The sequence below is a fragment of the Anser brachyrhynchus genome (assembly GCF_964034855.1).
Source record: "Anser brachyrhynchus genome assembly, chromosome: 20".
NCBI classification, from domain to species: Eukaryota; Metazoa; Chordata; class Aves; order Anseriformes; family Anatidae; genus Anser; species Anser brachyrhynchus.
The window spans coordinates 5,724,830-5,744,523 of record NC_137713.1 but is presented as its reverse complement, the minus strand read 5'-3'; the positions used below and the strand labels follow the sequence as shown (position 1 = coordinate 5,744,523).

The window sequence follows — 19,694 nt, the reverse complement described above, 5'->3', positions numbered from 1 at the left end:
CGCGGCCCACGGGTGGCCAATTTCGCCCTGACGGACAGACAGACAGACAGACCGACCCTCCAGCCTGCACGGCGCTCGCGGTTTATTTCGGTCTAGCTACGGGCCGTGGTGCTGGGCCCGCTTCAGGTGCTCTCCTCCCCGGGCTGCGGGCAGTCCAGCCAGTACTGGGCGATGGAGCGCGGGTAGCGGGGCTGCACCAGGTCCACGCGCTTGGTGCGCAGGTTGACGCGGTAGTATTTGTCTGGGGGGGGGGGGGGGACAGAGGGGGCTGTCAGCATGGTTTTGGGGCCGCTGCCAGCCCTCGCCGCCAGCCCCACAGCATCCCGGAGCTCGAGGATGGCGCAGAGCCAGAGGAGCCCCCCCAGCCCCAGGGGGGGTCCCCACCCTGCAGCTCCCCAGACTCACCCCCGACGAAGAAGTAGACGCTCTGGAGGGTCTCGCACTGGGATCCCGACAGCCAGTCGCTTTCGGCATCCGTGGAGTCGGAGTCGTTCTGCAGCCAGCCCCAGAACCCCAAATTCAGCGACCGTTGGTTCTTGTACCTCTTGCGCTGGCGACGGGACTTCCTCCGGCGGGGCTGCTGCGACGCCACGTAGATCCTGCCAGCCATGGCAGCGTCCAGCTGGCTCGGGACCCCCCGCCAGTCTCTGCTGATGTACCGCGGGCCGCTCGCCCCGACTGGCAGGGAGGCAGAGGGAGAGTTAGGGGGGAGAAGAGACGTGCAGGAGCCAGCGTCTGCCCCACAGACAGCCCCCAGCGCCTGTCCCATGGCATAAGGGTGCTCCGAAGGGTCCCCACCCGGATGGGACGTGTGACGGGGACACGGGGAGGCAGAGCCTGGATCCAACCCTCGCCAACCCCAAGGCTGGGAACAGCCCCGCTGGTGCTGAGCACCCTCTCCTCTTCTCCTCCTCTCATTTCTCCTGCCTTGTGTTGGGGTTTCCTACAACGTCTTTAGCTCCAGTGGGAATAAACAGCCCCCGAGAGTAACACTGCTTTGTGAGGTGACTGTGACGGGCTCGGCAGCGTGGGACATGAGGGTGGCAGGGGCTGGATGCGGGCTGAGCACAGGGGGTCGGGGCAAGGGGGGGTCCCACACACAGCCTGGCACCGCAGCCCCAGGCACCGTGCTGCGTCCTGGGGTACTCATCCTGCGCGTACTCATCCTGCTGCCGAAGAGGATCTGGAAGATGTCCTCCCAGCTGTCACGGTTCATGAAGGCGTAGTGGTTGAACACGGTGGAGGGCGAGGACTTCTCGCACTCGGCCTGCGTGGGCTGGTGGGCGAAGTCGTAGGACCAGTAGTACTTGTCTGCGGGAAGGACGCGGGGCGGTCAGCGCGGTGCTCGGGCACTCGCAGCCCCTGTGGGCATCGCGGTGGTTTCGTGCCTTACCCTTGAAGAAATAGACTCGCTCATTGCCGTGGAAGCTGTGCGCCGGGAGGGCGAAGGCGGCGTCGATGTTGTTGGGGATGCCTTCGAAGCCGTCGGAGATGTTGCGCGGGTACCCGGGGTCCAGGGCCCCATCGTCGAAGCGCCAGTACTGGCTGCCCTGGGGGTGCAACGGGGACGGGGGGGGGGGGGGCGGTCAGCAAACCGGGGTGGAGTCCCCAGGCACGGGTGCTCTGGGGACAGCCACCGTGTTTGGGGACATCTGGCACCCACCTTGAAGAGGTACGTCTTGCCCTGGCAGTTGATGCGTGTGAAGGCCGCGTCGATGGGGCCCTCGATGCCCCAGACGTCGCTGATGAGCTTGGGGTAGCCGGGCCGCACGCTGCTCTCGTCCAGCTCGTAGAAATACTTCCCTGCAGAGAGAGGGGATGTGGGAGGTGGGAGGTAGGGTTCCAGCTTGGCGGTACGTGCCGGGGAAAGGGCCCCAGGGTACCTCGGAAAGCGTAAAGGGATCCGTTCTTCAGGTCGGTGAAGGCGTTGAAAGGTTTCCTGCTGCACAGCTCCTCGGTTTCATCCTCGGGGCCCTGATCCGTGATCCCGTCGGAGGGGGTAGTGGTGGGCAGCTCCTGCACAGGCTCCTCCGTCTCCACCAGCGGCTCCTCGGTGCCCCACTCGTCCTCCGACACCGTGGGCAGGGACGTGGGGGGTTCCGTGGGAGCTCTTGTGGGCGCTGCTGCCCTGGTGGGCGGCACCGTGCCGGTGTCGATAGGGAGGTCGTAGTCGAGGTAGTCGTCCTCTGGCAAGGCGAAGACATCTCCCCGGGTCACTGCGGGAGGGGACAGGTCAGTCCCAGGGAGCCCTGGGTGTCCCCACGCAGGGTTTGGGTGCTCCCAGACCCGCGGGGCCACACGCTATAGACGGCACTGAGCTGGATGCCGAAAACACCCGGCGCAGCAGCACCCCAGCGCTAAAGCCCAGCCCTGCCATCCCCCCGCGGACACGGGTGTGTGCGGAGCAGGGCCAGAGCTGGTGGCCTGGGACGCTTCCAGGAACCCCGAGGCCGGTGGCAGGGACATGGGGGGGCGGCGGGGCCGGTACCTTTGGCTTTGCAGACGGTGGAGTAGTCGCTGCAGCAGCTCTGGTAGTACACGCAGAGCGTGTCGCACTGGCACTTCTGCATCGCGTTGAAGCCCTCATCGCAGCGACCCTCGCAGGACTCTGCAAGGGACACCAGGCACGGAAGGAGCACCGCGGGGTGAAGGCAAACGTGGTCACATCCAGATTGAGGGGACCCAACATGGACACCCACCCCCGGGGGCTACGGGGACGCCGTTCCCCGCTCCCCCCCCCCCATGCAGCCACAGTCCCCGATTTGTGCAGGACCACGCTGGGGGGGATTCACCCAGGGCTCCCCCGCCGTCACACCGTTCCCCCACACCAGCTGCACCCGCGGGCAGCGAGCGGGGCTGGGGCTCACCTTCAGCAGCACGGGCCGGGGCGAGCAGGGCCAGCGCCAGGACAGGCAGCAGCAGCCTCATGGTGGGCAGCCGGGAGCGCAGCCCTCCTGCGACTGAGCGGGCTGGAGAGTGGCCGCCGCCGGGGCCCCAGCATCCGCTGTTTGCTCAGCCTGCCCCGGCCGGGGAAAACAAACAGGGCAAGGTCAACGCGGAGGGAGAAGGGGCAGAGGCGCTCGCTGCCCCTGCCCGCTCGCCCCCGCAGCCCGAGCAGCCCTCGGAGGGCGAAGGGAAAAGCTCTGGGTTACACTCTCTTAGAACAGCACTGTTTTGGGGAGGATTTGGGGATTTCTGACTTTCTCAACGGCGGCCAGGCTGGAAGCAGAAGTGGGAAGCCCCACGGGAGGCAGGCGCGGGATGGGGCCGCTGCCACCGCTGCGCCCACGGAGCAGGGGCCGGGGGTGAGTGGCCGGGTGGCAGAGGGGAAGCCCCGTGCGTTTTCACTGCGGTAGGCAAACAAAAGGCTGTGTATTTTGCTCCCATCATTCCCTTTCCGACAAATCTTTTCAGTTACTAATTAATGTCGACTCAGCTCTTTCGACAGCTCCTGATAACTCCGGGATGGTTATTTAATCGGGGCAAGGAGCAAACGCGCACGAGGCAACGGCAACACCACCTCCAGCAGGACTCGCTGCACGGCACTGCTGGGCCAGGAGCTCCGCTGGGGTCTGCCCAGCCCGGAGTGGCAGCGTTGCCACGATGGGCTTCAAAAAGTGATGGGTTTTGGGGAGAGAAGACAGCAAGCAGGCTGGCGGTGCCACTGCCCGCTTCTCCACGGGCTTTGCCTCTGCCAAGGGCAGTTCCCGGCACTGGCTGCTCCCACCCTTGCTGGGAAGAGTGCGGCTTGGTGTCGAGAAACGCGCTTCCACCCGCAGGGAGAGCCTTGGAGAGCCACCAGCAGCGGGCTGGTGGGGCAGGGCTTCTCCTGCAGCCCCCCTGACCCCTCCTGCCCCTCGGTCTCAGCTGCGTCACCCCTGGGTGCAAGCCCTGCGAGGCTTTTGGGGTGGCTGGGACGAGAAGGGCTGGGCTTGGAGCTGCTCCTGCTGATCGGCTCGTCCCAAGCTCACCAGCTGCCCTCCGGCCGCTCCCGGCCCCCACCAATCTCCCGGCACATCTCTGCTGCTTGAAATCCCTCCCCAAAAGCAAAAGGAAGCGAAACAAAGCTCTCGGGGCTTGTCAGGGGGAGCCGAAGGGGAACGGTTTGATTTTTGCCCCCTCTGAGGCAGCGAACCCTCCTGCCGTGCCGCACCACCACCCGTATCGCTGCCCGGGACTGATAACAGCTTATCGGGAAATCTCTTACTGTTCTGTGCCGAGGGTCTGCGGCAGTCCTGCGCCGCTCGGGTCGCCTTGTTTACTGTCTGCTGCCGTGAGCTAAGGTCCCTTCCTGCGTCTGTCCCTGTGTATTGGCTTCAGAGAGGATTAAAAGCAGCTCCGTGGCATTAAAACCTCAACTTGAATTTAAGTCCCAGTCTGAGCTGGCAGCAGGCTGCTTTTGGAGCCAAGGATTTAAGCTGCTCCTCCCAGCACTGGCGAGCAGCATCCCAAGCATTTCTGCCCTGAGCACGTCCGGCCTGGAAAAGGAAAATAAAAGGGGCCCAGGCTGCCTCTGCTCTTTCTTTTATCATGCAAATCCCGAGCCCACCCAGAAGAGCTGCTCTGAATTTCCGCCATGGCCAGGGGAGCTGCTCAGCCCACCACAATGATAGAAAATACATCCAAGCCACAGAGCCAAGAGGGCCACGGCCACGCCGTGACCACGGCCACTGCTGTGCCATCGCCCTGCACCCCCTTCCCTGGCTCTGGGTGCGGAGGGTCCCAGGGAGATTGGCCACAAAGGCAACAGGGGGGTCCCTGGGGGTGATGGGGGGACAGCAGGGGCTGCAAGAGGAGGGCTGGGGGTCCGGCAGAGCATCTGCAGCGAGGAGGGGGCTGCTGCGGAGGAGCCCCTCCTCGGAGAGGCGGCGCCTGGCGCGGGTGACATCAGCTGCTGGGGAGCTGGGATGCTGAGCCTGGCCCTGGCGAGGCGGCTGTGCCATCGCTTCCAGCCCCACCCCACACAGCTCAGGGGTCCCGTCCCCCCCCCCCAAAAAAAAAAAAAAAAAGAGCCCGCTGTCCCTGCCTGGGCGGGCCCGGCGGGTGCTGAGGATGCTGCGCTAGGGGCTGCGGATGGTGCTCACCCTGCTCGTCTCCGTCTACAAACTGTGCCGCTTCTTCGCCATGTCGGGCGCGGAGAGGCTGGCGGTGCCCGAGTGCGTGAGCCAGGCGGGGTGCTGGGCCGGTGGTGGCAGCTCCACGGAGCGCCGTGAGGTTTCTCCCGGGGTGAACACGGACGTGCGGGCGGCCCTGGACCGCATCCTGCCCGCCCTGCAGCACTCCATCGCCTGCGCCAAGCAGGCGGCCGGCCCCGCCGAGCTGAGGAAGGCCATCGGCGAGGTTTTCCAGCTGGTGGAGGAGGCCTGGGGGATGCCCACGCTGGGGAGGGACGTGGCCAAAGTGCTGTGCGACGTGATCCGCCTGGAGGGAGGCCTGGACCTGCTGCTCAACCTGCTCTACACGGCGGAGCTGGAGACCAAGTGCCAGGCGGGGAAGCTCCTGGAGCAGATCCTGGTGGCAGAAAACAGGTGAGTCTGCAAAAAGGCTTCCCTGCCTCACGCAGCAGGGATTTCTTCCACCTGCGTCCCCCACATTTCCCTGCTCCGGGCACTCCCAGCTCGCCAAACCCCTCTGCTCCGTGCCGCAGCCCCCCACTTGCACGTGGGGTCCCTGGGCAATGCCCTGACCCGTGGCTGGAGGAGCAGGAGCAGCCCCAGCACAGGGGATGCTGGCGAGGAGCGGGGCATCCTCACGAGCCACCCCCAGCACACGGCCACCCAGGTGTCCCCAAAAAGCCCTCTGTGGGCGAGCTGGGACAGGTTGGCTGGCCCAGAGCATCTGACCCGGAGGGTGAGAGGCACGGCTACCCCTTAGCCATCACCACAGCGGGAGGAGGAGGAGGATGGAGCTGGTGCCCGGAAATTTCCTGCTGCTGACGGGGTGGAGTGGAGGCCGTAAGGAGGGGGCCGGTTGGTGGCCCTGGGAGCCCCCAGCCCGTGGCTCCTCGATCGGAGGCTGGAGATGTACACGCTGCGCCCCGGGACAGGTGAGGGCATGCAGCTGGCTCTGCCAGAGCATCGGCACGGATGGAAGTGTGCGTGTGCGCACGTGTGTGCACGAGGCATGTACAAGCATGCACACGTGGCACCCGGCACGCCTGAGCGCACAGCCACCACCTGAACAGCCCGGGGGTTTCTCTCCATCCCCGTGGTCGCTGCTCATCCCTTTGCCCAAAACCCCAAATCAGCAGATAGCTCCTGAGGCTCCAGTTTTGGGGCTGGGCAGCCAGTTTTGGCGCAGTGCGCCCGAGCCCAGCCTGCCCCAAACCAGCACACTGGGAGCACGCTGAGGAAGCCTGGCCAGAGCTTATGGTCCTGCCCCAGCCTCAGGCACAACGCACCGCGCTGTCGGGTCGTGGACTCGCAGCCTGGCCCCCGGTGAGTGCTGTGGCAGGAAAAAGGAGCAGCGGCTAAATCAGGCAAGTCCATTAGAGTGGAATTAATCCCAGGAAACCGCTGGCATGGCCTGAGCCCAGCACTTATCTTCCTGGCAGGAGACAGCACTGCCGGAGCTGCCGTCTCTGCCCCAGGAGCAGTTTGTAGCCCCCAGCCCCTCACCGCTGACCTGGGGGGCCGTGGCTGCCACCTGCCCCCCAGCCGGGCTGGGAGCCAGCCGCAGGGTGCAGGATTTTTTTTCCAGAGCTCTCCACGACGTTTGCTGCCAAATCTGCCCCAAGGTCAGCCCCAGCCACGCGGGCTGCAGGCTTCCCAGAAACGCCCGTCCTGCCTGCCAGCGTGGGGAGGCTGCGGTGCCCTCGGCCCCAGCATCGCCGGGGGGCGAACACGTCGCTGCCATCAAGGGTTTGGGTTCTGTGGGAACAGCACGGGGCAGCCGTGCTTGCAAACGGAGCAGAGCCACTAAAATCATTCATGTCTAAGGCCAGGAGAGCGCTGCTCCTCACGCAGGGCAGCCAAGTGCCTGCTGTTTCCCCCTTCTTCAGCCCACATCCCAGCAGGTCACAGAGCAGCCAGAGGACAGCGCTGGCTGGGGGCAAACGGGTTTTCAGCCCTGAGCACGAAGCAGCTCACACGCACCCAGGAGAGCTGTCTGAACTGATCTGCCTGGCCTTAGCCCACCCTGCACTGCTGGTTCCTACACGTGTCTTACCCGGAGCTGGAGAGACGGGCACGGTGGTCACCTCCTCCAAGGCCCGTCACATCTCGCTGTGCCACAGCCTGGTGGCACATCTGGCAGCTGTGACCCACGGGGAGACACCTGGCTGTCGTGGGGCGCACACCACCAAGGCCCTCACCCGCCTGCACCTCTCCTTCCTGCAGGGATCGGATCGCTCGGATCGGTCTGGGGGTGATCCTGAATTTAGCCAAGGAGCGGGACATCCCCCCACTGGCGCAGAGCGTCTCCGGGATCCTGGAGCACATGTTCAAGCACACCGAGGAGACCTGCTCCCAGCTCATCTCCGACGGGGGCCTGGATGCCATCCTCTACTGGTGCCGCTGGACGGACCCCGTCGTGCTGCGGCACTGCGCCATGGCCTTGGCCAACTGCGCCATGCACGGCGGGCAGGCCAACCAGCGCCTGATGATCGAGAAGAGGACGGCCGAGTGGCTTTTCCCACTGGTGTTCTCCCGGGACGACGAACTGATCCGCCTGCACGCCTGCCTGGCCATCACGGTGCTGGCCACCAACAAGGAGATCGAGAAGGAGGTGGAGCGCTCGGGGACGCTGGCGCTCGTGGAGCCCTTCATCGCCTCGCTGGACCCAGAGCGCTTCGCGTGCCGCATGCTGGGCAGCAGCGACAACAGCCAGGGCAGGACGGCCGAGGACCTGCAGCGCCTGGTCCCCTTGCTGGACAGCTCGAGGCTGGAGGCACAGTGCATCGCTGCCTTCTACCTCTGCGCCGAGGCTGCCATCAAAACCAGGCAGAAGCAAACGAAGGTAAAAGGGGAGGTTGGCCCTGGGGAAAGAGGTGCCAAAAGGAAAAGGTGCTGCCGCTGCATCTCGGTGTGTTTTGTGTCCCCCTGAGCTCACCCAGCACCCCAGTCCCAGCACGGGGCTGGGGAAGCAAAGCGACACCCCTTCCCTTCGTGTCCGCAGATTTTCAGCGAGATCGGGGCCACGCAGAGCCTGAAGCGGGTGGTGTGCTACTCCACCAGCAGCACCACCTCCTCCCTGGCCAAAAAGGTGCTGCGCATGATAGGGGAGGAGGTTCCTCGGCGCATCCTGCCCACGGTGCCCAACTGGAAGCCCTGCGAGGTGCAGACGTGGCTGCAGCAGATCGGATTCAACAAATACTGCCAGAGCTTCCTGGTAGGGCTGCGTGATGGCGCGGGGGCACCCGCGTGGGTCCTTCTGCCCCATCCCGCAGCAGAGGTGCAAAAATCTCACCCAAGAGTTTTCCCATGCCCAGCTGCCCCCCACGCACATCAGCACTGGGTGGCCCTGCCATCCTCTCCCACACCCCTCTGCATGCACCAAGCAAGGGCTGCTGTCCCAGGGAGAAACTTTAGCCCAAATATTTGGGGACAGGGCTCTCGTGGGTGCCAGGCCTCCACCAGTCCCGTGGGCCTGAGCGTAGTGCCAGCCAGACCCCACAGGTCTGGGTCTCCAGCCCGGATTTCTCTCGGCAGGACCACCAGGTGGATGGGGACATTCTCCTGAGGCTGACGGAGGAGGAGCTGCAGGAGGACCTGGGGATGGCCTCCAGCATCACCCGTAAGAGGTAGGAGCGCTACCAGGGCACGCTGGCCTCACACACAGTCAGCACCATGCCGGCAGAGCCAGGGAGAAGGCGTGTGCCTCTTGCAAGGACAAGAAGAGGAAGTCCCCGAATGGGAAATTTGGACTGCCAGGGCTTTTCCAGAGCAGTATGTGACCCAGAGGATGCGACGTGCAGGCGTGGGGTGGGGAGAGGCCAGCTGTGGCATAGAAACTGAGGTGGGAGGCTGCAGGTTACCCAGAATGGGGTGAACTTACCGAGCCCCTTGTCCCTTAGCTGAGCTCCTCGTGCCTCTGCGCCCTGAGGACCTGCACAACCACAGCCACGCAGACGTTTGTCCCCATTTTGTTCATTCTGCACCGCGGCACGTTGGTGCGCACCCCCTGTCGCAGCTAAAGATGTGCCGCCGAACATCTCCAGGTCCTGCCTGGTCCAGCAGGGGAAGGGGGCCTTCCCCACACGTTTACTTTTTCCTCTGCCAGGTTTTTCCGGGAGCTGACGGAGCTGAAAACCTTCGCCAACTACTCCACCTGCGACCGCAGCAACCTGGCCGACTGGCTGGGCGGCATCGACCCCAAGTTCCGGCAGTACACCTACAACCTGCTGACCTGCGGCATCAACCGCAGCTTCCTGCACCGCGTGACGGAGCAGCAGCTGCAGGACGACTGCCACATCGCCACCGGCTTCCACCGCGTCCGCATCCTCTCCGCCGCAAGGGGTGCGGGTGCCGCCACCGCCGGCTGCGCGGGGACGAGGGTTGGGGGTTTTTTGGGACGAGTGGTCGGGCACTTTTTAATTTTTGGTTGCTGTTTGTTGTGCCTTAGAAATGCTTCACTCCCCTATAACGCTGCAAACTGCGTCGGATGGGACCGACGTGTTTATCAGCTACCGGAGGAGCACCGGCTCGCAGCTGGCCAGGTGGGTGCTGCGGGCGGCGTCACGGCGCTGGGGTAAGGGCACGGAGCCATGAAGGGGAGGGGGGAGCCGCCAAAATCTGCTGTGCAGGCGGGGACAGCAAGCACCAAAAGCTGCACGGCGATCCAGCAAATTCCCAGTCCCATCACTGCCACCCCCCTCTGACACTGACTCACCCTCTTCTTGCACTATGCTGGTGGAGCCGCAGGAGGCGGCAGCAGGGTGCTGGTGTCCTGCTCCTTGTCTTCTGCATGAGCCCAGCCGCCTGTAAGCAGGCTGGGCTGGCAGCTGGCATCTCAAGGCCCATGCCCTCTGCTGCTCCTCGGTCTCACAACGTCTTGGCCGACGTGGTGGGACAGCGCACGAAGCCCGGGCGCCGTCTCCTCTCGCCACCAGCCTGCTGAAGGTCCACCTGCAGCTGCACGGCTTCAGCGTCTTCATCGACGTGGAGAAGCTGGAGGCAGGGAAGTTCGAGGACAAGCTGACCCAGAGCGTCCTGAGCGCCCGCAACTTTGTGCTGGTCCTCTCGCCCAACGCGCTGGATAAGTGCATGGCAGACCCCGAGTGCAAGGACTGGGTGCACAAGGTAGGAGACGCCAACGGGTGGGAGCCCGGTGGTGATGGGCTGGCGCAGGCCATAACCCGAGCACTTGGTGTTCCTGCAGGAGATTGTGACGGCCTTGAACTCTGGAAAGAACATTGTACCCGTTACAGACCATTTTGAGTGGCCTGACCCAGAAACCCTTCCCAAGGACATGAGGGCTGTCCTGAAATTTAATGGCATCAAGTGAGTAGGGAGGAACTGGCACCGCGGGGCTGGTTCCTCGACACGAGCAGAGAGCGGCTTGCATAAGCAGTAGCAAAGAGCACAAGGAAACTGGGGAGAAAGAGATGAGGGAGGTAGAAGAGGCCAAAGGGAAGCTGAGTCACTTCAGATACTCCGGAGCGCCAGGGAGCAAAGGTCCCCACCGCAGTTCTGCTCTGGATCGCAGAGCTGCCACCCCACTGCCGATGGGAGGACGCCCGTCCTTGGGCCCCCGGTCCCCCAGGCAGGAGCACCCCGAGCTGCCCGCAGCCCTCCTGCCCTGCGTTCCCCAGGGGGAAGGGGTTTTGCTGTAGCATCCAGTGTTTCTGCATTTCCCGAGGGGAAAAGGGGTGCTCCCGGAGAGCTGGGGTGGAGGAAGGGGGACTCTGCCTCCCGGCTCACATGCGCTGAGCTGGCTCGTGGCATCTCGCACAACAAAAAAAGGTAACTTCAGTTTTCCTCTCAAACGCAGATGGTCCCACGAGTACCAGGAGGCCACAATCGACAAAATCATCCGCTTTCTCCAGGGCCGGTCCTCCCGGGACTCTTCGGCGGGGTCGGAGAACGGCCTGGACTGTTTGCCGTCTCTCGGGCAGACCTAGGAGCAGCACGGCTGCCTCAGCCCCTCCGGAGACTTTCCAGGTGACCCCTTTTTACGTGGGGCCAAGTTTCTCCCTCTAGATTTTCCCCCATCCTAGTTACCACCCCTACCCTCTCTCCCTCAGGACCTGCCCCACCTCTTGGCTTGAGACCAGGCCGTGGCTCAGGCAGCCATGGGGCGTTAGCCCCCCTCCACCCTCCAAATGCAAGCCCTTGGGGCTAAAAGGCCAGCGCTCCCTCGTAGGGTGCCCGGTGAGCCTCCAGGGCAGCCCCTGGGACAGACAAGCCGTCTTTCAAGCCATCCCTTGGGGCAGCAGGACTTGCAGGCTGAGCCGCCCACAGCACAGGGGGTGCAGGGGGGACCAGGACAGTCCAGCCCCCCGCAGAAGGCTGCAGCTCGCCCCAGAGATGAATCCAAAGAGGAGGCACCTCCCAAGGAGCAAAAGTTGTGGGATTTTCAAGGGGTTCGTTGCAGGAGGACACGGGAGAGAGCAGCTGGGAGGAAACGGTCCATAAGCATCTCATGGCCTCTGCTGGGTGCTGCAGGAACATCGCTGTGCTTAGGTGTGGGTGGGAAAGAGCAAATAAAAGCTAAGCCCTAACAAAATCCCCATGTTTGGGAAAGATAACACACACAGGCCTTCTAAACTGCTCGGCAGAAGCTTTCTCTTCCCCAGCAATATCCCTTTATCACCCGAGCTTGCTCCCTCCTCGAGGACTTTCTCCTCCTAATGCTGCAAAACCACTTTGTGCTCTTAGCTCTGGTGACAGAAGTTTGGCTTTAGATCCCAGGAAGTTTCCAAAGGGTCTTTACAAAAAGTGCTTTTAAAACACCACCTTTCCCTCCAGCCGGTGTCTCAGCTTTACCACTTGATCAGGTGCCTTTATTTATCCGTGAGGCACAGGAGGCTGGATTGCGACTCTGCAAAACGTATATCCACGCAGATAGGAAGATGCTAACTGCTGTACTGTAACTTGTGGAGATGTTTCACACTGGCTGCATTGTATTCTGTTGTCGGTGCTCCACAGCAGATCTCCCACGGTCTGTTCCTTCGAGCAGGGGCTGGCACATCCCTTTGCTGACAAGCACTTACCCCGACAGCCCTGGCTAAGCTCCTCCGGCTCAGGGACGTCCCCACGCTGCTGGATGCAATACCAAATAGCACTTGTTTCCTTCTACCAGCCTCTTCCCAACACCCACCAGATCTTTTGGTAGCTACTCACCATGAAATAGCAGGTAAGAGCCGACGTTGACGCAAAGGGCAGGTGGAGGCTGCTAGGTGTGAGCACAGGCTGAGAGCACCCCGACACGCCTCTGAATTCTGCCCTCCTGGCCTTGTCCTGCTTCTCACACCTGCTCGGAGGGTGATCAGGCTTTCAACAACACGGCATTTTGCAATTAGGACCAGACACCGCAACTCCTACCTGAGTTCTTCTTTTTTGGTGCAGATCAAAGTTAATAACGCAAAAGTCTTCCTCATTCAGGACACGCTCAAGAGCAAGTGCAAGCCATGCCCAGGGAGCACCAGCCTGCCCAGCACTCTGGGGGTCAGGCTGATGCAATAGAAGAAAATTCCTCAGCCTGTCCCTGCTCAGGTTAACCCACCCTTTCCAGGAGGCAATGAGGAGGCACAGCTACATTACAGCCCACGAGCACTCACCTTGGCTCTCCGTGAAGCCTCGCTACCTGCCTTAGCTGGCATGAACATTAACACATTTCCTTTCGGCTTGCATTTATGAGCATATCATAAGAAGAAAAGTAAGTTAAATTCTGGTGCTTAATCAGAGCTTTATGGATAGCTCTTATCAGCTCACCGATAATGGCATCTTTGCTCTCCAGTGAAAGGTTAATAGCTAGGTCTGCCCAGCATTCACCAGAAATAGCATCACCTAATCTTCAGATTAAATACGAGGAAAGCAGCAGATGAGCCCAAAGGTGAATCTGCCAAAGGATAAAAGCAACTTGTGAGCCGCTTCAGGGAAAAATCCTGAGTAATTTACTGAAGGTCAAGGCCTCTGTGGCCATTAAAGGAGTACCACACAAACAGTCCAGAGGATTTTTCTCTCTACAATAATACACAGTAAGATTCTCGTGTCTTGTTTCCCAGGAGCTCTGTAGCATTTAACCTCCTCACCCTCCACTCAATAGACAAGACTTAGTTGTCCTCTACAGCTTCGGTGTCTTACCTGCAATGAGATCACATCCCATGCCCCAGCTGCCCAGACCGTAACTCATCCTGTTTCCCTGTTAGGCGATTATCTTCACCCTGATGAACTCACTGCTCTTGACAAAACATCCCATGCCCGTCCACTTCCAGACAAAGCAGACATCCCCAAAGAGATCATCGAATATCTGAGTTGGAAGGGACCCACTAGGATCATTGAGTCCAACTCCTAAAATAAATGCTTCTGTTCTCACCCTTCCTTATCCCTTTGCCATGCCATGTCAGAAAGTATTTAAAGTTGTTCTATTGGACATTATTAATAAATTTGGTTTATACTCTAAATCCCAGCCTCTTTTATGTTTGTGTCACATGCTTCTCTCCCTGCAGCTTTCTCACATTTGCTCTCTTCCTGTCACGCTCTCTCATCTGCTGACAGGGCAGGGCTTGCTGGCAGCAGAATTCACATTTTCCAGGCACCATTCTCTGCGGGGTTCACACTTCAGGTTCATCTCGCATGGGCTGATGTAGCTCACTGCAACCCCAGGGACTCTCTACCTGCTGCTCACGCTCACAATGCATGGATCATGTACTTGCTTGTAGTTCTTGGAGGAGAGCCTAGAAAAACTTCAATTTTTCTAATAGGGCTTAATAGTTCCTATTGAATTTTGCCTTTGCAAGCACCCTGACACAAACAGCAAAGCAGAGCCAGTACACAAGTTTCACTTCACTGCGCAACATTTAGCAGCTGCTACCATCGGAGTCTGTGGAATCTGTTGGTGGAGAAGAAACTTGCCTCACAACCGACTCAGCTACAAACATCTAATGCAACACTTGCAGCATGCCCTGATCCTGGGGGAGGATAATTCTGGGCTTAGCCCATGAATCAGACAAGTAACTCCTGCCTACGTCCACCGGCACAGCTACACAGACCAAGTGGCATAACAAATAAGGTCTCAGAGTCTTCCTACTTCTCCACCTCCTGCTTCCTTACTCCCGAGTTCCGCTCTTATCACAAACTCCTAACGAACAGGGAACAACGTTGTATAAGCATTTCACATTTACTGCATATTTAAGGACAGGTTACATGCTATGCACTGCTGCAAGCTTTACTCTGGTGTTCAGGAAAAGCAAGTTACGGTTGCTTGCAAGTCCCAAAACTGCATTCTTCCTGATCCAGCTCCCTCACAAGCTCATTCTTCACACAGCAGACAACTTCCTGCTGTGGCTTCTTTACTACAAATTCCTCAGTAAAAGGAGAAGTATGAAAATAATGGAGAGAAGCACAGAGCAAGGCAAGGGCAAATCTCATTAACAGCTGCACAAGAAAAGCTATCCTTTTAGGAGCCACGAAAGAGAATGGAGGTTTTATTCATTCTGGAAGTAACGTGTCTGCTAAGCAATTTCACAGTAAGAACACTATTGCATACATCTGAACACTGTGTGCAATGCAGTGTACACAGAACTGCTGGTTTATGGCAGTTTGAAGAAAATAGGACTGAAACAATACAGCTAATTCTTTGAAAAGAACAATTATCAATACTGTGAACACAGGGGTTTGCTTGCTGGCATCAACATATCCTGAGAAGTGCAGCAGGAGTGACTTACCGACACATAATTGTGTCCCAAAAAAAAACAAAACAAATTTATTTCCAAACACACTAGCCCTCTCCCCTTAACAGCTCACCCCAACAGCACTGACCTGCAATATTCAGGAGACTAATATTCACAACACACCGATTTGGAGCACAGACCCTCCTCCCCAGCAGAACACTGCTGGGCTACCTCTGCTTCAGTCCTGCCCAGCAGGCTTGGGTCTGGGCCTCACCCACACCAACTGTTCTTCTGCTGCACGCTGAAGTACTCAGAGGAGAATGTCTGGCAATTAAACCAGAATTCAGTCCTCTCTCACCACTAAAAGCACAGCACATTATCTATCCCCCCACCTCACAAAACAAACCAAACCACTAACTGGCCTTGCAAATGGCCAACAACAGCTTTTACTCTGGATTGGCTTTCGAGTCCTTTGGGTTTTCTCTGACAGATGAGTCAACACAACAGCAAAGAGGAATTCACATCTGCAAATCAAGTTCCTCCTAGCAGTCAGAGCCATGATTTCCAACTATCTGGCATTTAAAAATCAGCAAGGACAACCATTGCGTCCTTCTCACACTAATCTGTTCTTCAAGGGAAGAACAAAGAGCAGTCTCCAGCGGGACGCTGCCAAGCCGGCCAATTCCTTGTTGCTAAGTTGCTGCTCAGCCATCTGCAGGGGACAGGGAAGCATCTGAGAAGTGACTGTACTCAGGGTTTGAGTCCCAGATTTCTATCCACCTAAGAAAGAAAGAAAGAAAGAACAGTGAGCGCCTCTGAAGGAACACTGGGACTTTGCTGAATGAAGTCAGTTTTAAAGGTTCAAGGAAACAGAACAAAATGATCCTGCCAGGAGCTGCTGCACTTCTACCACAACTCCCAGCACATTCTCTCTCCCAGGACTAAACCAGGGGATTCATTTTCTGTCATGACACAACTTTTGCTTTAATTCATAGAGTAACAACAGGAAAAGAGACTCCTAAGAGAGCTCCATCTCTTCCATAAGGGAGGACTTGAAAATCCAACTCGAGACTCGGGATTCCATTCTGAGGGTGGAGTAAGACTTTGAAGCTGTTTGAGCCTCGGCAGCCACAGCACTCAGGCTGCAGGTTCATCGCTAGGATTCAGCTGCCAGAAGAAATGGGCCCGCATCTCTGCTTATTGGGGCACTAAACACCCTCCCGTAAGCATAACTGAAAATACACCTTTAGAAATGTGAGCCCCTATCCTAAGTCTAAATTGTATTTTTTATATTACACTTCACAGGTCCTACGGCAAAGTTTAGAAATTTGAAGTAAATTACCCGACAATAGCTGCTGGAATAAGAAGAATTATAGCCCCAAAGAGAAAGGGGAATCCCCTCATGAAGTGCAAGCTCAAAGGGTAGAGAGAGTTGAACACTCCTGTGGCCACAAGTGAACACAGCCCTTCCACACAGGCAACAGACGCGAAGAGAGCACCTGCAAAAGATAAACGAGGTTAATGGTGAGAGGGCCCTGCCTGAAAATCACCAACTGAAAGATCTTTACCATGTCAACTCTTTCAGTGGGATTCTGTGAATCTTTCCAAGGGTTTGCACTTCTGACCAGAAAACTGGTGTCTGTGTTGTCAAGCATGATGAGGCAAGAGCTGGGAGCGGAGACTGGGCATGCTGTACTGGCCCAGCAGGCCAAACATGTCGCACTCGGCTTCTCTGTAGGAAATACCAACTCACTGACCTCCAGAACTGGTATCACAGGAGCTGACCAGGGACATTATCTATCAGCTGGATTATAAACCTTTTAGAAATGGCTATCTAAATCTGTTTACTGCCAGGCACATCTTATCACTTGTTAAACATTAAGTACAGAAGAAGACTATATTTTATAGGCTTAGCATCATAAAGCTGGTATCAGCTGTGTGCCGCCTTCATTCTAGCATAAGAAATGGGAATTCAGCAAAGTCACCTTCAGGTCTGTCCCAGCTCACATCCCTCCTCCCCTCTCTCTGCCTGCACAAGTATTCCTATGCAGTCTGTAACAGCAAGTGTAAGCTCTTCAAATGAATTACTGGAAAAAAAGCAAATACACTCCTCCTAGGGGTTATCCATGATCTTTCGCCATGGTCAATGATATAACCCTCTAACAACACTGCATTTCTTCCCACCGTTACTGATCTACAGAGAAGAGTAATGGCCAGAGAAATCAGTAGTTTCTGCATGTTATATAATCCCATTTTAACTCTTGCTCCTCATAGTAGTTTTGGAAACAGATGAGTGGCCTGGGCCCCAGGGTGAATGCACGGGCCCAGGAGTCCAAAGGAGCTAGGGAAGTCCTAATCTCCCAAAGCAGTTTGGTTTCAACGTTCCATGACGACAAATGTTTCAGGACCTAGCTTAAGACTACTAGCTAACTCCTTACCCTGTTCTGTCTCACCAACCAGCTTGGAGAGCTTGGCTCTGATGACTGGAGTAGCTGCCATGGAAAGGAACAGAATTCCATAACCTGTAAGAAAAATACAGCATATTAGGGAAAGCTCAGGTAAAGTTGTATTGACTTAAAATAAAATCTCCAAAGTTGGTCCCAGAAACCTGAAGCTCTGGGCGTTTTCTCCCTGCTACCTTCCAGTCCCATACACCCTCCTGCATTTCACAATGCACTTTCATCTGTGCCTGCAGTGCAATACAGCTACCCGGAAACCTGTTATTCTAGGGACTATATGGTTGCAGTTTCAATTTCAGTGTTTGGCCAGCTTTGCTGTTAGCAAGTCATTGTTTTGTTGGTACATTGGCTGAAATGGAGGCAGCAGTTCCTCCAGCATCTCGAACTCCCAGAAGCACACCGTCTTCCCGCATCTACTGGTACCTCTAAGAAAGGACCCTGAGATATACAGATTTAAGAATCTGGCATCACCTGTAAACATCAGTGGTGTTGTAGTAGCAAGGGAAATCACAACCAGTCCAGAAATATTGGAAATCAATCCTATCTCTGCCACCCAGGTGTCTTCAAGGCACAGCTGCAGCAGCCGCAGCCCTCCCAGGCTGCTCAGGTAAGCCAGGTAACTGGCAGCTGAGCCGTACCCGATGAGATCAGAGGCCCAGCAGAGAGGGGAGCCAAGTTCGTACAAAACAAAAAGGTCCTTGGTTCCAAAATGTACAGTGACAAGAAGAAAGAAAGCCAGGGAGTAAAGGGCGAGCTTCCGCCTGGAGCTCAGGTGCTCTGGGGCCGTATACAGCCTGTAGACAGCCTTGTAGTGGCTGAGAGTCAGCAGCTTGGCCGGCTTCTGCTGCTTCACCGACTCCTGAAGACAGAAAGCAGCGTAGAGAGCAGCAGCGAGGCTGGTGGCGAGCACGAGCCAAAAGGGGTTGATGTACCCCTGTGCTTTGCGCCACTGGCCGCCGCCGATGCTGGCCAGCATGCCCGCGACGCCGAGGCAAGCCTCGAGGACGGCGACGCGAAATGTACGCGCGCGTTTGTCGCTGGTGTCGGCCACGTAGGCGAAGCAGCTGGCCAGGATCAGGTTGTAGTCACCCAGGAGGCCGCTCAGAAGGCGTCCGAGGAGAAAGTAGGCGACGTGCAGCTGCAGGTACATGACGAGGAGGTAGATGGCCGCTTGCACGGCCATGCCCACCGCCGGCAGGACAAGCGCCGGCCGCCGGCCCACGCTGTCGCTCCATGGCCCGAAGAGCGTCACGGAGAAGAGCCCCACGAAGAAGCCCCCGAGGTTGATGTAGAGGTTCCAGCGGGAGACCAGTGCTTCCACCTCCTGCAAAAAAAAACAAAACAACACACGCCTGAGGGCCTGCACCGGGTCTCCCGAAGCCCGGAGCTCCCCAGGGGGGGAACCGGCAGCGCCCCCAGCCCTCCCCGGGGCTCGCACCTGCCGCAGCGGGTCGGGGCCGCCGCTGCCGTTCCCGCAGCCCGCGGGGCTGCTGCCGTTGGGGCCGCTGTAGCCGCGCTCGGCGCCCAGGCGGTCCCAGAGGTACTGGGTGGCCAGCGGGCCCTGCAGGCCGAGGGACAGCGTGGCGAGGAAGAGGAGCGGCTCGGCGGACGGGCGGCAGCGGCGGGCGGGCGGCGGCGGCGGCTGTGGGGCCGCCATGACGGGGGGCTGAGGCGGGGCGGCCATGACGGCGGCGGGCGGAGCAGTGGCACCGTCCGGCCCCGGTCCTGCTCCTAGCCCCGATCCCGATCCCGGCCCCGGCCCCCGCTCCGGTCCCAGTCCCGGTTCCCGTCCCGGCTCCGCCCCGCGGCCGCCCACAGCCCCGTCGCGGCCGGGGGCCGGCCCCGTGAGGGGCTCGGGGCTCGGTGAGGCCCGGGGGAGCCGCCGGGGCCTCGCACCCCGCCGCCGGTTTTCCTCCGGCTGGCCCAGGAGGGAATTCGCCCTCCGTGGGAGGCCCAGCACGGGCTGAGGGGCTTGGGGCTGCATCCCCCCGACACGGTTGGGTCACTGAATGATAATTAAAGGGATTTAAACTTAAAGCCTGGTTTTGTTCCTGTCTCCAATCAACCGTTGAAATACAGCAGAGCCTGGGAAATGGCATAGTTAGCAGTGCAGAATCGATCACATTAGCTTGCAGCACGTTAAAAAATACTTATTTTCCTAAAGGACAAAATAACCTTAAAAAGTGTAACATACAAGAGGCTTTGGCTGTGCTGTTAGGTTTGTTAGGGGTTAGGTCTGCCTCGAAGAGCAGATCTGTAAGCAAAGGCCAAGTTGTTCTTTAAATCCCGAGACAACAATCCAGAGTGTTGGATTAACCAGTTTACACAAACTGGAGTGGTTCCAAATTAATGTAAACTGGCATCACTCCTACCACACCACTGAGGGTATGTTAATGGCTACGGGTGAAGCTCCAAGAATTTCCCCTGAAGCCAAACCCTTCATTTTGCAGTAACAGACTTAG

At 58.6% G+C, this 19,694-nt stretch overlaps 3 protein-coding genes across 5 annotated transcripts; 1 reads left to right on the top strand and 2 right to left on the bottom strand.

Annotated features, from left to right (window-relative positions):
- Positions 1-53: 53 nt before the first annotated feature.
- VTN (vitronectin) lies at positions 54-4,460 on the bottom strand. Of its 2 annotated transcripts, XM_080562843.1 has the most exons (9): positions 4,208-4,460; positions 2,868-3,017; positions 2,489-2,608; positions 1,884-2,216; positions 1,664-1,803; positions 1,394-1,550; positions 1,162-1,311; positions 406-678; positions 54-241 (listed from the first exon to the last, which is right to left on the bottom strand). In XM_080562843.1, the coding sequence occupies exons 2-9, from the start codon at positions 2,926-2,928 to the stop codon at positions 123-125; spliced, it is 1,353 nt and encodes a 450-aa protein (XP_080418969.1). In that variant the 5' UTR covers positions 2,929-3,017; positions 4,208-4,460; the 3' UTR covers positions 54-122. The 2 variants fall into 2 exon arrangements, with proteins under 2 accessions (XP_080418969.1, XP_080418970.1); XM_080562844.1 differs by lacking the exon at positions 4,208-4,460 and having other exon boundaries at positions 2,868-3,027.
- A 30-nt stretch (positions 4,461-4,490) lies between these two features.
- On the top strand, positions 4,491-13,564 carry SARM1 (sterile alpha and TIR motif containing 1). Of its 2 annotated transcripts, XM_080562814.1 has the most exons (10): positions 4,491-5,156; positions 5,278-5,528; positions 7,338-7,956; positions 8,116-8,328; positions 8,649-8,740; positions 9,220-9,455; positions 9,562-9,655; positions 10,049-10,238; positions 10,318-10,439; positions 10,930-13,564. In XM_080562814.1, exons 1-10 carry the CDS (start codon positions 4,908-4,910, stop codon positions 11,057-11,059), a joined length of 2,196 nt encoding a protein of 731 aa, XP_080418940.1. In that variant the 5' UTR covers positions 4,491-4,907; the 3' UTR covers positions 11,060-13,564. The 2 variants fall into 2 exon arrangements, with proteins under 2 accessions (XP_080418940.1, XP_080418941.1); XM_080562815.1 differs by having other exon boundaries at positions 4,945-5,528.
- Positions 13,565-14,557: 993 nt separating this feature from the next.
- On the bottom strand, positions 14,558-19,394 carry SLC46A1 (solute carrier family 46 member 1). The gene is given in 6 exon segments (XM_080562828.1): positions 14,558-15,503; positions 15,505-15,553; positions 16,116-16,272; positions 17,212-17,295; positions 17,704-18,556; positions 18,671-19,394. Coding segments are annotated over 6 exon segments (1,806 nt in total). The 5' UTR covers positions 19,217-19,394; the 3' UTR covers positions 14,558-15,386.
- Positions 19,395-19,694: the final 300 nt, after the last annotated feature.

Bases quoted from the DNA above. Each gene is read 5' to 3' on its own strand.
- VTN (XM_080562843.1), bottom strand. From the start codon at position 2,928: ATGAGGCTGCTGCTGCCTGTCCTGGCGCTGGCCCTGCTCGCCCCGGCC. The intron at 1,312-1,393 runs GTAAGGCACGAA...TCCTTCCCGCAG, and splicing joins GCGAGTCTATTTCTTCAAGG to ACAAGTACTACTGGTCCTAC. The intron at 679-1,161 runs GTACGCGCAGGA...CCTCCCTGCCAG, and splicing joins CCTCTTCGGCAGCAGGATGA to TCGGGGCGAGCGGCCCGCGG.
- SARM1 (XM_080562814.1), top strand. From the start codon at position 4,908: ATGCTGAGCCTGGCCCTGGCGAGGCGGCTGTGCCATCGCTTCCAGCCC. The intron at 9,656-10,048 runs GTGGGTGCTGCG...TCTCGCCACCAG, and splicing joins ACCGGCTCGCAGCTGGCCAG to CCTGCTGAAGGTCCACCTGC. The intron at 10,440-10,929 runs GTGAGTAGGGAG...TCTCAAACGCAG, and splicing joins CTGAAATTTAATGGCATCAA to ATGGTCCCACGAGTACCAGG.